At 38.5% G+C, this 13866-nt stretch overlaps 1 protein-coding gene across 1 annotated transcript; it reads right to left on the bottom strand.

Annotated features, from left to right (window-relative positions):
- Positions 1–244: 244 nt before the first annotated feature.
- On the bottom strand, positions 245–9167 carry LOC120768560 (protein decapentaplegic). Its single transcript, XM_040095308.1, has 2 exons — positions 7623–9167; positions 245–3206 (listed from the first exon to the last, which is right to left on the bottom strand). Exons 1-2 carry the CDS (start codon positions 9049–9051, stop codon positions 2320–2322), a joined length of 2316 nt encoding a protein of 771 aa, XP_039951242.1. The 5' UTR covers positions 9052–9167; the 3' UTR covers positions 245–2319.
- Positions 9168–13866: the final 4699 nt, after the last annotated feature.

The following is a 13866-nucleotide window of genomic DNA, read 5'->3' as shown; positions in this document are numbered from 1 at the left end:
TTCCACTTAAAAATAATTATTGTTAAAACTACTACATACATACACATATATATATATATTTATCGTAGTTTATATAGTATACTTGAAACAAAAATTCTATATATTTATATATAATAAAATTTATATATATTTATAATAACTTGTTTTATGATTGCAAAATTGTTTAGGAAAACATACACATACACTTATACATAATATGTGTACATACATACATATATAGTATATAAATCGATAGTAGAAAAAAAACTTTACAAAATAGTTATGCATAATTTTTAATTTAAAAATAGTATCAACATATTCGTCACACAACTGCACAAACAATTTGAATATAATTAGAAAAACTGCTAAAAAACTTAAATTTAAAAATAATATACATATATATTAACATAGTATGTAATAATAAGTAGTATAGGTCAGTAATGCATTATAATCGAGGCCTAAGTTGCCAAACGGTGCGCGACTACAGCGGGCAACTGACCGCGTGCCACGCCGTGCGGCAGCCACAACAGCAAGTATACATATGTAGCTTGTATAAGTTGTTGTTGTTGCTCTTCTTGTTGTTGTGCTTTGTTTTCTACGCTTTTTGTTAACATAATTTATAATCAATTAGAATTTTCATACAAACATACATATATGTATATATATATACATATATATAATGTATATACAAAGAGCGTTGCTTGGCGTTATGCACTTGCTGGCTCTCTTCGTTCGAAAGAAAGCGCAAGTCGTATGATTTTCTATGGAATTTTGTTTAATAAAAGCACTTTTTCCCAATATCAATTTGAATAATTTATTCACAACTTCGCTTCTGACTCGCCTATTCAACTGTAAATCAGCTACAGTGACTACGAATGACACAATTCGATTGTAAAAACAAAAAACAAAAAAACGAAAATAAAAAGTTAAATTATAAAAATATATAAAAACAAATGCTATTTTTGCGCTTTACACATATTACATGGTACATAATTAAAAATAAAAACTATTAACAAGACATTTATTAATTTTAATTAATTTATTTAAAATTAATAATAAAAATATTTTCTTTTTCTAACACTACTGTACAAATTGTTCTTTACACCTCAGCTGCTAGCTCAGTTGCGTCTGCGCAGTGTTTGCACACAAAATACACAATGGTTGGCAACGCGCTACGTTGCGTAGTAAGCGGCTGGCATAAGCTGCCCAACAGCGCCGCGGAAATAGCAGTAGTGATGCGGCGGCGGCGGTGGTGGCGGCGTTGCAGGCATGGCATATACTACGCCATATACAATATATACATATATATATGTATTTGAGTATATAAGGGCGCGCGTTCATTTTCTAACTCCTGCGCGCGCTGCCTTGCGTTTATCGTTTCTCAAATTTCGTTTGACTTTCACGCGCAGCGCGACGTCACTGCCGGGCTACTTGTTGTGCGGTCACGAAGTGTCTGCTACTCTGCGGCGCTGAGTGCGCGCGCGCTCTCTCACCGAACTGTCGAACGTCTTGGCAGCCTGGCTGTCAATTGTGACAGTCGTTTTTGGTGTTGCGCTACGTTTTAAGCGCGCGCGTGCAACTGTCTGTTAACTCCTTCAGCCTTGCGCTGTGCTTTGCTAATGTTTCACTTATTAACTTGCTCTATTTTAAGAAATAAAGTCTAAAATGTATACTTAAAATTCATATATTCAGTCCATTTTGTTTGCATTTCGTTTAATAAAATTTAAACTTATTAAAGCGTGAAGCGGCTTGAAACCCAGCATTTAATGCTCTCGCGTCTGCGCTCCCGATGCGTGTGCGCTCGTGTGTGCGCAAGAGAGAGAGACAGAAAATGAGCGAAGTTCTGACCGCTGCTTGAGTGAACTCTGACCTTTCGTCCTTTGGCAAGAGCATAGCGGCTAACTGTCAACTAGTCTCGCGCTCTCTCTCACTCACGCACTCATTCCATTCCAGCACAACTCGTGTTATTGACGAATTGACGTCCACCAATTCGCGTACATGTTGGCGTTGTCTCGTTTTCTCTTTTAGCTGTCAGTCGGCGTATGACTCGACGCACACGAACACGAACACCACGCACCCACACACATACACTGGTCGTTCTCGGACACATCTTTTTTTTTGGTCGATGTATTCGTAATACGCTATCGACGACATTTGGTTTGGCTTCTGGTTTCTTTTGCATTCGTTTCTGAATTCGTTTTAGCGAATATCAACAGTTATTCGTCTGGTTGCTTTTCTGTTGCCTTCTTCGTCGTTTCGAGCATTGTATTTTCTTTTACTGTTATTGCTGTTTGTTAACTTGTTGTTTTCTTGCTTTGTTGCTTTCACATTAGCGCCTTATTACCGACACCCACAGCCGACCACCGTCATATCCTGATAGTTCTTAAGCACAACGGTATTCTGATCATTCAGATAGAGCATCGATATGCCCTCCAACTGTGTGGGCACACAGCAGGCCTTTGGTACCTTTCCCGGATTGAGATTATTGACTAAGGTTTGCACGACCGCATGATTTGTCGAATTCAAATGTTCGGCCAGCGGAAACGGACACTTGCCCTGACAGTAGAACGCATCATAGCCCGGCGGTGCCACAATCCAATCACTCCAGCCGACATCTGCAAAATCCACATACAGCGAATGTCGTCGACATATCTCATCACTATTTTTCCTACGATGCGCCCGTCGATGATGACCAGCACGCTTTGAACGCGACGAACTTGTTGTTGCATCACGCGCTGAACGCATACGATGTTTGCCATCGTCGGTGTAGGCATAGAGCACTGGTTGTTTGTGTTGCCAACTATCGTGCGGCTCGTCGACGCTACGTCGCAGCCGTACATGATGATGTGGCGCCGGTTTGAGCGTACGCAGCGTTCGCACTTCAATCAGCAACCCATAATTCTTTTTCGGTGTCGCCAACCACCGATCCACCGCACGCTGCACGTCGAGACTCACTGTGTCGGTGCTATTCAAATGCACCAATTTGTTGTCCAACAGCTTATAGCTGGGCTCACGTTTGCCTCGCACACCCACTCGTGTGATGTCGTAGACGAGCACTTGATAGCTTGTTCGATTCGCGAGACGCTCGCTAAGCACTGCATCGCTGATGGCCTCACGTGATAGCTGCAGATCGGCAGCGCGCAGCTTCTCCTCGGTTGGTATGCTCTTCACGTTGAAGTACAAGCGAAACCGATGATGATGCGGAAATCGATCGTCAATTTTACTTTCTGCAAAGGGAAGAGAGCAAAGCATACAGGTTGGGGAATTAGTTAGTGATCGAAATTTTGATAGAATTATGTAGCTTACAAATAGCTTAATGTGTAATGAGAAATAAATCATTTTTTAAAGGTAAAAGTCGTAACCCAACGCTTTTCGAACAGAAAACAGTGACCATTTTTAGATCCGTTCCAGAAACATTTTTAAAACCGGATTTATTGAAACAGTTTTCCACTTTACAAAACGATCTAATTGTTTTCGCTTGATACGGAGGTTTGAAGTTGGATTGTTTGAAAGCTGAGTTCGGTTAGACTTCCTGAAATGGACGAGAGCTCCAAATTTTCGATGAAAATTAATAATTTGGACCGTTCTCTATATAAATGAAGCAAGGCTTGTTCGTTGCAGGTGTTCGTTCCCTTCAAGTTGTTATTATAGCGGCAGAAATATTCCTGAATTATTTTCGAGGCGTTGGTCTGAGTTCGCAGTTCTTGGCCGGATAAAAATCCGGGTCCGTTCCGGCTACTCTCACCCGACTGCCGTCCTAAAGGTTCGCTTCTTAAGTCGATCTTAACGGTTGCCCTTGAAACGAATGTTTGAGGCTAGATTTTCTTTAAATCTGAGTTCATTTAGACTGCGAAAACTCAACAGAAACTGTACATTCTCGATAAAAAATGAATAATTTGGAGCTTTCTATATAAAATGAAGGGTGTCTTCTTCCTTTTAGGTAATCGTTCACTCTTTAAGTTGATCTTAAGGTTTGCTCTTGATACCAATGTTTGAGGTTAGATTTGTTTTTTAAAACACAGTTCGTTTGGACTTTGAAAAATCAACAGGAACAATCAACTCTCGGTAAAAGTTAATACTTTAGACCTTTGAGTTCGGTTAGACCTCGAAAGAACAATGTAAGCTTTATGCTCTCAATAGACTTGAACAGCTTAGAGCTTTCTGGAAAAAATGCCAAGTCTAATTCGGTTCCAGCGTATTGGACATTAGTAAACGAGCACAGTTTGCGCAATCTCCACTACAAAGCAGACCTAAAAATCCATTCGAATAATATGGCAGCACTGCAGTTGCCAATATATCGAGCACTTTACGTCACACTCAGCAGCTGGTGAGCCAAACACTCAAAACAATTAAATTCACACATTCCCACAGTCTGCCGTACCGACTGCAATCGCACTGCGCGTTGGCAACCCCCGTCGATGTCGCCGCCGACTACAGCAACACGAACAATAACATATTATTCGCAGTACTTGAAATCTAAGCGGGAATCCGCCATAGGTAACAAACGCCGCTGGAATTTGTTACAAACACCTTTCGCAGAGACACTCAAGTACCGCGGCGGCACAATGGGCCAGCACTCGAATGCACAGTAGGATTTTAAGGATTTTGCATTAAGCGGTAAATGAAAGGATCACCCCGTGCATAATACACACTCACATACATGCACGTACATGTTACAAGGTATTTGCTCTGTGCACCTTTTTGTCTCCGCTCCGCTTGTATTTGTTGCTGTGTTGCACGTTGCACTTGCGTTTCGCACCAAGGCAACAGGTAAGCGGCTATTTTGGTGGGCCACTAACGGTCGCTGTGACTCGAGCCATTTCAGGCTGCTCGAAATCTGAAATCTTTACCAAATATGCTTTGTAATAATTGTTATTAGTTAAATTGTGCTGCAGAACAAGTGCTTTGTATTATGCGCTATACTATAGTATATGTAAATGGTATGTGTGTGCGTGTATTTGTGTGGCTTAACACATTTCCATTGAATCGATTTCAAGGTCATTGCGCGCAAAACAATACGGCATTCGCGTTGTGAGGGTGCTGCTCTTCACATAAATCACCGAAATAAAGGTGCTTGAAGTGGCCTCGTTAGATTGTGGCACAAATGGTCTGCGGAATTCGAGTGTGTTGCATGAGAGATACCTTGCAACTTGCTAAAAGTGGATTTAATATATTGTTTTTGTTTCTAATACATTTTAGAGCTGTGATTTTTTATCGCATAACCGCATATCGCAAGGGAATACGCTGGAGCACTGTTGCCAATCGCATCATTGGAAGTTAGCGAATTATGCAATTATATAATATAACTGCAATATATCGTCAGCTAAAATGCAAAATAGCGTAACATCACTTGTCACAAGTTTACAAGCCAAGAAGAAACGATATAATGGAAACCACTCATATTGAATTTTTTTTAGTTTTGGTTATAAAATGGTTATATCTGACAGCGACAGCTGAAAATGTCATGCTACATATGTACATATATATATTGTAATATGATGTGATGAATTGTAAGCAATAAAAAATCAATTTCGATTCTTTGATGATAGTTTGCTTTGCACTTTAGGTAACGATATACTAGTGTGATCAAATTGAAAAGTGAAAAGTGAATTTTCTACATTTCATCTCCTTCAAAGTAATCCCCTCCCGCTGCAATACACTTATGCCAACGATAGTCATCATAGCACTTGGAAAAATCCTTCGTCGTGATGGCCATCAGAGCCTTCTTCGATTCAGTATGCAGTATCAGATGGTGCATTATCGCACTTCTTTGTTCAAGAAATTCAGACATAGTAAAAATCGAAGAATTCACTTTTAGACCCTCATAAAAGGACGCGTATCTCAAATACTAATGAATATGTTGTAGTGAAATTTAGCATAAAAGTATATGTTACTAACAGTACTACCAATTTACAGAAAAATATTTACCAATTCGAAAAACAAGCGAAGTATAAATTAAAAATTCAACTTTCGATTTGATCACAGTAGTATATGTCTATGGACGCCTTTAAGAACATTGCACTTGGTGTTTCTAATTAGTGGTTAAAATCATTTGAAAAATTTTAATACGTGTAGTCAAATACCCCACAGCCCAGTTGGCGCATCAGTCGGACATTTTTCCTTCAGATTTGTTGAGTAGTGTAAAGGAAAATTTTTTTCTTTCAGATTTGTTGAGTAGTGTAATCGGAACATTTTTTGATGCTGAAAAGCTTTTTTGTTGAACTTTTTTGTTGACCAAAATAATTTCATAGGTCTAATTTTTGGACTTTCTTTAAATCTAATTTAAGTGGGTTAATTGAGCGAATGATTGACCAAATAATTAACCAAATTTGAAATTTTATATTCTTGCTCTAGGTCGCATTTTTGTTGTTTAAATAAACTTAACTTATTTGGGTTATTTAACCGAAAGATTAACCAAATGACTAACCGAATAATTAATCAAATTTGATATCCTGAGCGTTCTTTTGCTATATGATAAGAGAATAATAAGCCCTTTCATACACAAAAACCGAAAATAATTATCTAATCGTATTACGAGTTTCGAGAAGTCAATTTCGTTAAGTCAAATAAAGTAACATAGACTTCATGACAAATTCAATGACAAATTAAGAAATTAGATAAATTATGTGGAATTATAAAAATATTGACAGCGTTCTCTCGTTTGTGCTATTTATGCACTATTTTGAAATCTGTTAATTAATCGATTTTGGAACTCTGCATGTTCTTTTGCTATTTGACAGCACCATACTGTAACTTTGGTGCCAAAATTCAACAAGGCGTTCATAAATTTGATTATCGCACCATAGATCCACTAAAATGAAACTTAACCTTAAAAAATACTTTAAAAAACTTCTAACGCTTGGATATAAACTTCTAGTTAAGAAGTAAGCACTCTTAGGGGCTGCAACAAATATAAATACTAGATTTAAAAACAAAAAATAATTTAAAAAAAATTGAATTAATTAAAAGATAGCGTAAGAAGTAATGATCCTTAAAGGCTTAGGTATGTACATATTATAGTATAATTACTAACTTTTGTTCAGAAGTAGGAAGCTTAGTAGCATTATATTGTATAAATTGTATCAAAATTGAACACCATACTCTAAAAGTATTACCCAGACAAGCTGATTTGTTTATACTATAACGTTGTTAGAGTGGACAAAACTTTTTCTAATATGTTAGCACGGACATCAATTCCCACACAGTACACTTTAATACTGTTTTCACAAGCAACTCTTTGTCTAAGACTGGAAGTTGATGAGTCATAAGTCCGTCAGTTAACTGTCCAACACAACTTAGTCATAACTACTATGTTCTCATGATTTCTCGAAGCTTCGAAAGCGGGCTATCAAGTGGTTGATAGTTTGTAAGAAGACATTGCGTGGCACAAGATTCAGGAAGAAATGTAAAGGCTGAGCGCCAAAAACTACAAAAACTGTTTTAGGATTAAGTGTATAATTTACTTGAAGCTTGAAACAAAAATCTAATAGTTGAGGCATAATTTGCCCGCTGGCAATCTATGCTATTGGAAATTATTTCAAATCAGCGCACCTTAAGTCCATATTTATATTAAATATAGTATTGGAATAAATATAATATTTATAAAAATATATAAAAATTATATAATCGCCTTCTTCACTCACCTATATGTGTAAAACTTCGTACTGTATTCGCCGAACGTGACAGCATACTCGGTCTACGTATAGTCTCCATATCCAATTCGTGACCCATAATTTGCGCGTACAATTGTTTCATCGCTTCGGGTATGATGATTTTCGAACGATCAATTTTTGGTGGCCTCTTCATATTGAACAGCGACAATAGGCTATTCTCAATTTGGACTAGCGTCGAGGGATCGGGCTTTAATTTATCACCGATAATCTCCTTATTACTGTATGTGGCGGGTTCTGTGACATCGCTTTCGCTGTCGCCTTCATCGTCTGTGGATGCGTCACTGGCGGCGCTTGTCCTTGTAGCAGGTGTGTTGGCGGCGCGGCTGGCATCTTGTGCCAACTTTTCAGCGGCTTCTAGATGCGTCGTTGTAGTTGCCTCACTAGCGGCCAAGCGTTCCGCCGTCGCTAAATGCGTGCTCGCGCCCGTCGCTGTGTGTTGTGCCGCGCTGTGTTGCTGTTGCATAAGATGTTGTTGTTGCTGCTTATGCTGTTGTTGTTGTTGCATATGCTGCTGTCTGTGCTGTTGTTGTTGCTTCTTATGATTTCTGTGCCGCTTGCTATGCTCCTGCGCTGTCGCTAATGTATGCTCCTGTATAGCCATTTCGATTTTCTCTGCTTCTTCTTCCACTTCCGCTTCCACTTGTTCACTTAACACTGCACTTGTTGTTGCTTTAAGCTTTTTAGTACTTTTTGCTGTTGTTGTTGCTTGCGCGCTTTTCGTTTTATCGCTAGTATTTGCTAATTGTTGCACTTGCACTGCGCTGTTGTTGTTGTTGTTTTTGTTTCGCGTAATTTCTATTAAATTATTGTGCTTATCGTTCACTTCGTTGTGCTTTTGATTTGTTTTTGTAATTTGTTTATTGATTTTTTGTTTTTGTTTTTGTTTCTCTTGCACTGCAACAACAATTGCTGTTGTTGCGTCACTGTTTGTTGCACCACTTCCGTTTGCTTTAATATCCTTTGCACTAAATTGCTTTAAATTATTACCGTTATTTGTATAATTATCACTATCACTGCGCCGATTGTAGCTAAAGATCGTAGCGATCGCTGTTTTTGCTTTTGTTGTTGTTGCACTTTGTGTTCTTTTGGTCACCGATAACGCTGTTATATCGATAACTGGGCTTATTGCCGTTAATTGTCTGCTTGCCGCCACTAATTGTTGCGCACTATTGTTTTTATTATTGTTGTTGTTGTTTTTATTATTATTGTTGTATATTGTACGCGTGTCGCGTTGCTTCGCCAATTCAAATAAGTCTTGCTGCTGCTGTTGTTGTTCCTCTTCTATTATTGTCGGGGATATCGCCTGTATGAAACTCGAAGTAATATCCTCGGTGCTAGCAACTTGAACGATCGGTTGAAAAGTCGCCAGCACTGCGAGGAGTAGAAGCCATGCGCGCATGGTCGCTTTCAACTCTGAAACGATACAAAACCATGGAAATTGCTCAGCGTTAGTCAAAGGGTTAACAAACGGTTTCGAAACGGACGTGTTAAAATGCGAGCGAGCGACACGACAACTAAACGGTTGAGTAGCAAATGCCAGGCACTCGGCTTTTGCTAGCTAACTAAGTAGATATACACAGCATGAAAACTATGGGCGCTAGTAGAAAGAGCATTGAGCCAAAATTCGTTAGTATGAGTGAGTGAGTGAGCACTGAGTGTTGAGTGTTGAGCGCCATCGAACAAGTGCACTACGCGCAATGTGAGTTTTAAATGTAGTAGCGTTGTTGTTAGTATTCGCGGCGCTCGTGTATCTCTGCCGATTTGTTGGCTAGCGATGTAGAAACGCTCAGCGCGACTGTGAGCGCGAGTGAGAGCGCGCGCTTTCAGCTGAAAATGGGCGCTTACTTGCGGTAGAGGCGTGCCACTAGCAATTACTTCACACACTACACTCAATGCATTACACTCAAGTCACTCAGTCGTGTAAAATGTCACTCAACAGCCAACTCAATGAGTTTTTGTAAATATGAAAATTATTTTAAATTGATTTACTCAATATTTTTCGCTGCTCCCAATACAAAAATGCGCAGCATACAAGCATTTGAGTCACCACAGCTCTCTGTAACACACTCTAAATCTTTGCGCTCACAAGCACAGAGAGAGCGCGGCACGTCTGCTCACAGCAAAAACAACGATCGTACTAATAAAGAAGCACTCGTGTAAGCCTTCGCAATAAACGCGCAGCAGAATGGTACCTGCTGCAATGCAATTCTCGCTTGTGTCGTGTTGCCGCTGTTGCACTTGCGCAGCTGCGTATTTACCCACACACAAGTGCAGCGCCGCATATGCAACAGGTACAGCGCGAGTGGCGCGATGTTTCCGCGTATTCGCTGAATGATTTCGCGTAAGAGCCCATATCCTTTTCACTTGCTTATGCGTTTCCACACACAAATGCATGCATACATATGTATTTCTTCACACACATACATATAAATAGATAGATAAATATATAGCGCGCGTTCAGGTATATATTAGTATATGCGCGTGTGTGTGTGTGCATATTTATGGATGCAAGTATTTTTTGTAGGCGTTCTCATGCCATAAATGAGTTTATTACGCGCTTTTGAGCTCATCTCCATAATAAAAAAATTACATTTTTCAACTACCGTTAATATTGGAATTCTGGGAATTTCCAAGGATAATGATCAAAGCAGCTTTACAGTTCTATCAATAGACTTGAATTGAACTATTAACTTTCAAATAATGTTTTGCTGGGCGAAATTTGGAAAGTCCCTGGTGTGTGAGTGTAAGTTGCATGATTATTTTGTTGTAATTTTGGTGATTCTTTTGTAATTGAAGCGCTTCTTTTGTTATTTCAATGACTTTGTTTAATAGTGAGTAAACTCTTTTTTGATTAAAAGCATTTTTCTAAGAATTTTTTCGAACCCAAAGCATTTTTTTACATAAGTTGGTCACGCAGCTTGTATCACCCAGAAAAAAAACGTCGAAGGCTCTATAAAGTCTATACAGTGAAATTCGCCAATATGCACAATCTTCATAACTGCACAACTCTCATAACTGGACAAATTAAATGAACACAACGTCTTCATTAATATTTTCATACAAAACCACTTCTTTAACCGGACATGAATACGTTCCAATGACCGCTCACATTACGTTCAAATTATCTCTGATAACCGCGAAAGATGTTTTAAATTATTCAGAAAAATTTTGTACAACTTGTAGTCCCCTTTTTTTTTAATTCCCGTTCGTTTTTTTCTTAATTCTTAATAATTTGCGAAGTTGGTTGTCCGGTTATGAGGAATTTCACTGTATATATATGCTATATTTTTTGAGATATCGTTGTGAAATTAAGCACACGTTATTTTTTCTTCAGAAAGCTGCTTATCTGTCGGAATCGTCGATAACTCATAATTGTAACATAAAGCTGCCATATAAATTGAACGATCAGCATCAAGTGCTTGTATGAAAAACTTTTTTGTTTGGCAAGATATCTTCATGAAATTTGGCGAAACTTATTTTCGAAGACAATGCTACAATTTTTGTTGAAATTTGTCAGATCGAGCCACTATAGCATATAGCTGCCATATAAATTGAACGATCAGCATCAAGTGCTTGTATGGAAAACTTGTTTGTTTGCAAACAAATCTTCATGCAGTTCGGCATATTTTTTTGTCCAAAAGATAGCTATAATCTGCTAAGAACTGGTACAGATAGGTTAACTATCGCGTATAGCTGCCATACAAATTGAACAATCCAAATAAAGTTTTTATACGAAAAACTTTTTTATTTACTGAGATATCATCATGAAATTTGACAGTAATTATTATCCAAAGCAAGACTAAAATCTCTTAAAATATGGTACAGATCGGTGCACTATAGCATATAGCTGCCATACAAACTAACTTATAAGAAAGGTGCCTGTAAAGGTTATTTTAGCTGCAGTGCAACCGTAGTTAATGCTTCTTCTTCTCTTCTGTATTTTTGTTTTTTTTTATTATTTTTTATTCAGTTTCTTATCAATAACCAATCAAAAAATTGAAACTATCAAAAACCTTTGCTTTTATAATTTTCCCAAGCAAGGCATTTTGTGCTCTCCGCACGCACGTCTAGTTGAACGAAGATATATGTATACATACGTATGTATCTAGAAAGACACAACTTGTTGTGCAATATGCAATCAAAATTTTACAACAACAATAAAAATTTATACAAAAAAACTTCTACTGCTTAAGAGCGGCAAGAAAGCAGCGCTGTCGGCGGCACTTCTGAAACGAAAATGTGTTTTTCCTAACAATTTACTAAATGAGCGTTTGCCATAATTTCTGTGAGCACTTAAAAACTAAAAAAAATATATATATTTATAGCGTATTGAATAATACCAAAGTATTACTTGTAATAAATTTCATTTCCGCTGTCGAGTTTTGAAGATGTTTATCTCAAATAAAGCGATGGGTGTCGCTTAGCACTGGAAAATGCATAAAAAATTATTAACGAAACCCCAAAAAAAAAAATCGAAAAGAAATGAAACGTGTATGAGAACAAAATGTTGCACGCACATACAAACATACACACAAAGGTATATATGAAACTATATTTCTTATATCTATAGACTGTGTTCTCCTCTCAAAACTACGCCAAATCGCAGCCACAATTCATAATCAACAGCTCAGTGCAGCTAACAAGCATCCAAGCAGCGGCCAAGCAATGCCGTCGTAGAAGAGGAAGCCTGCAGAACCCGCATAAAATGAAACTAAACGGAAATTTATGATGCTCGCCACGTACAATAGTATCGTGTGTGCAACACTAATGTTGCACTATAACTGTGCTATGAACAAATTACAAAATTACAACAACAACAACAAAGCGCACGCATACCTAGTTAGAAACTTAGTTGTTTGTGCAGCCAAATTTTGTTAGATTAAAATCTTATCGCATTAAGTATGCAGACGAAATCGAAGTCGCTAAGTGGAGTGGCAAGGTAGGCAAAACGTCGGATAAAAATTAGAAAAAAAAAAACAAAATTAAAAAAAAAATACTAAGACACCAATCATGTGGAATTTGGTAGATATTCTTTAGCACACGCCAGGGGGTAATTGAGTTTAATTCCTTGCCATGATGAGCTATGAGCCCAAACGTGCCGGACCCAAGATCTCGAGGCGCTGATAAGATATCATTGCAGTGTTGCAGTGGATGCACACACATACATGCATATAGACAACTGTATATATGGATGTATACTTATGTATATAGTTGTATACAGTTGCATACATATGTGTGCGTGTGTCTACTTGCGCCGTAAAAATTAGACGCTTTGCTATGAAATTATGAGTGGATCAGTGACAATTGCCGCCGTCGCAGCCGCAATGAAGGCAGCCACACAAAAACTAGTAACAAATAATTACAACAACAATAACAAGGAGACAGCTCAAGGCATAGGAGACACCTTCACCACATAGAAGGCAACTTTACCGCTTGCAAGGCACCTTCACCGCATAGAAGACACCTTTACCGCTTAGAATACACCTTCACCGCTTAGAATACACCTTTACCGCTTACAAGGCACCTTCACCGCATAGAAGGCAACTTCATCGCTTAGCAGCCATTAAACGCGCCCTCCACAAGCATTTGTGTCGGTGAAAAGCGAGGAAAATGCTGCACGCGCAATGCGTGTCCTGGAAAATCCCCACATAAAAATCACGCTACAACAACAACAACAACAACGCGCAAGCACGTAATCATATGCGGTCAATAACTCTTCACGCACCGAATTACCTCTACCAAGAACCATAACATATATTAGCAGCTAACATACATACGCATGTGCATATGATATACAAATATAGTCATATATGTATATATTTACATACATAGCGTATCTGTACATATTTATATCCTCTCTAGTTAACTTCTTTCTTCTGTGGCAGCAACTCTTGCAAGCATCTATGAATGAATTGCGGGTGGGAATTTCCACCAGCACGCCAACAAAGCCATACACACCGTAATCACCACAACCACACCGCACAGTCGCGCGCTGGCGACCCGTGACTGCCTGTTGGAGTAGTAACAGCGTATTTTTGTCAACCTAAACCTGCTCGGCGCGTTCCGCCACACACCAGCTTGTCCACACGTCGCCAATCTGGCACATTATCGTAGTAGCCTAAGCTCATCGCTGTTCATTAAACTGTTAATAAACGATTTATATTCGAAATATTCTAACGAAAAATTGTTAAACAGAAATAGATTATGGCAACGC

The sequence above is a fragment of the Bactrocera tryoni genome, chromosome 2 (assembly GCF_016617805.1).
Source record: "Bactrocera tryoni isolate S06 chromosome 2, CSIRO_BtryS06_freeze2, whole genome shotgun sequence".
Lineage (NCBI taxonomy): Eukaryota > Metazoa > Arthropoda > Insecta > Diptera > Tephritidae > Bactrocera > Bactrocera tryoni.
Note: the sequence above shows the minus strand (reverse complement) of the source record. Positions and strands in the feature narration are given on the sequence as shown.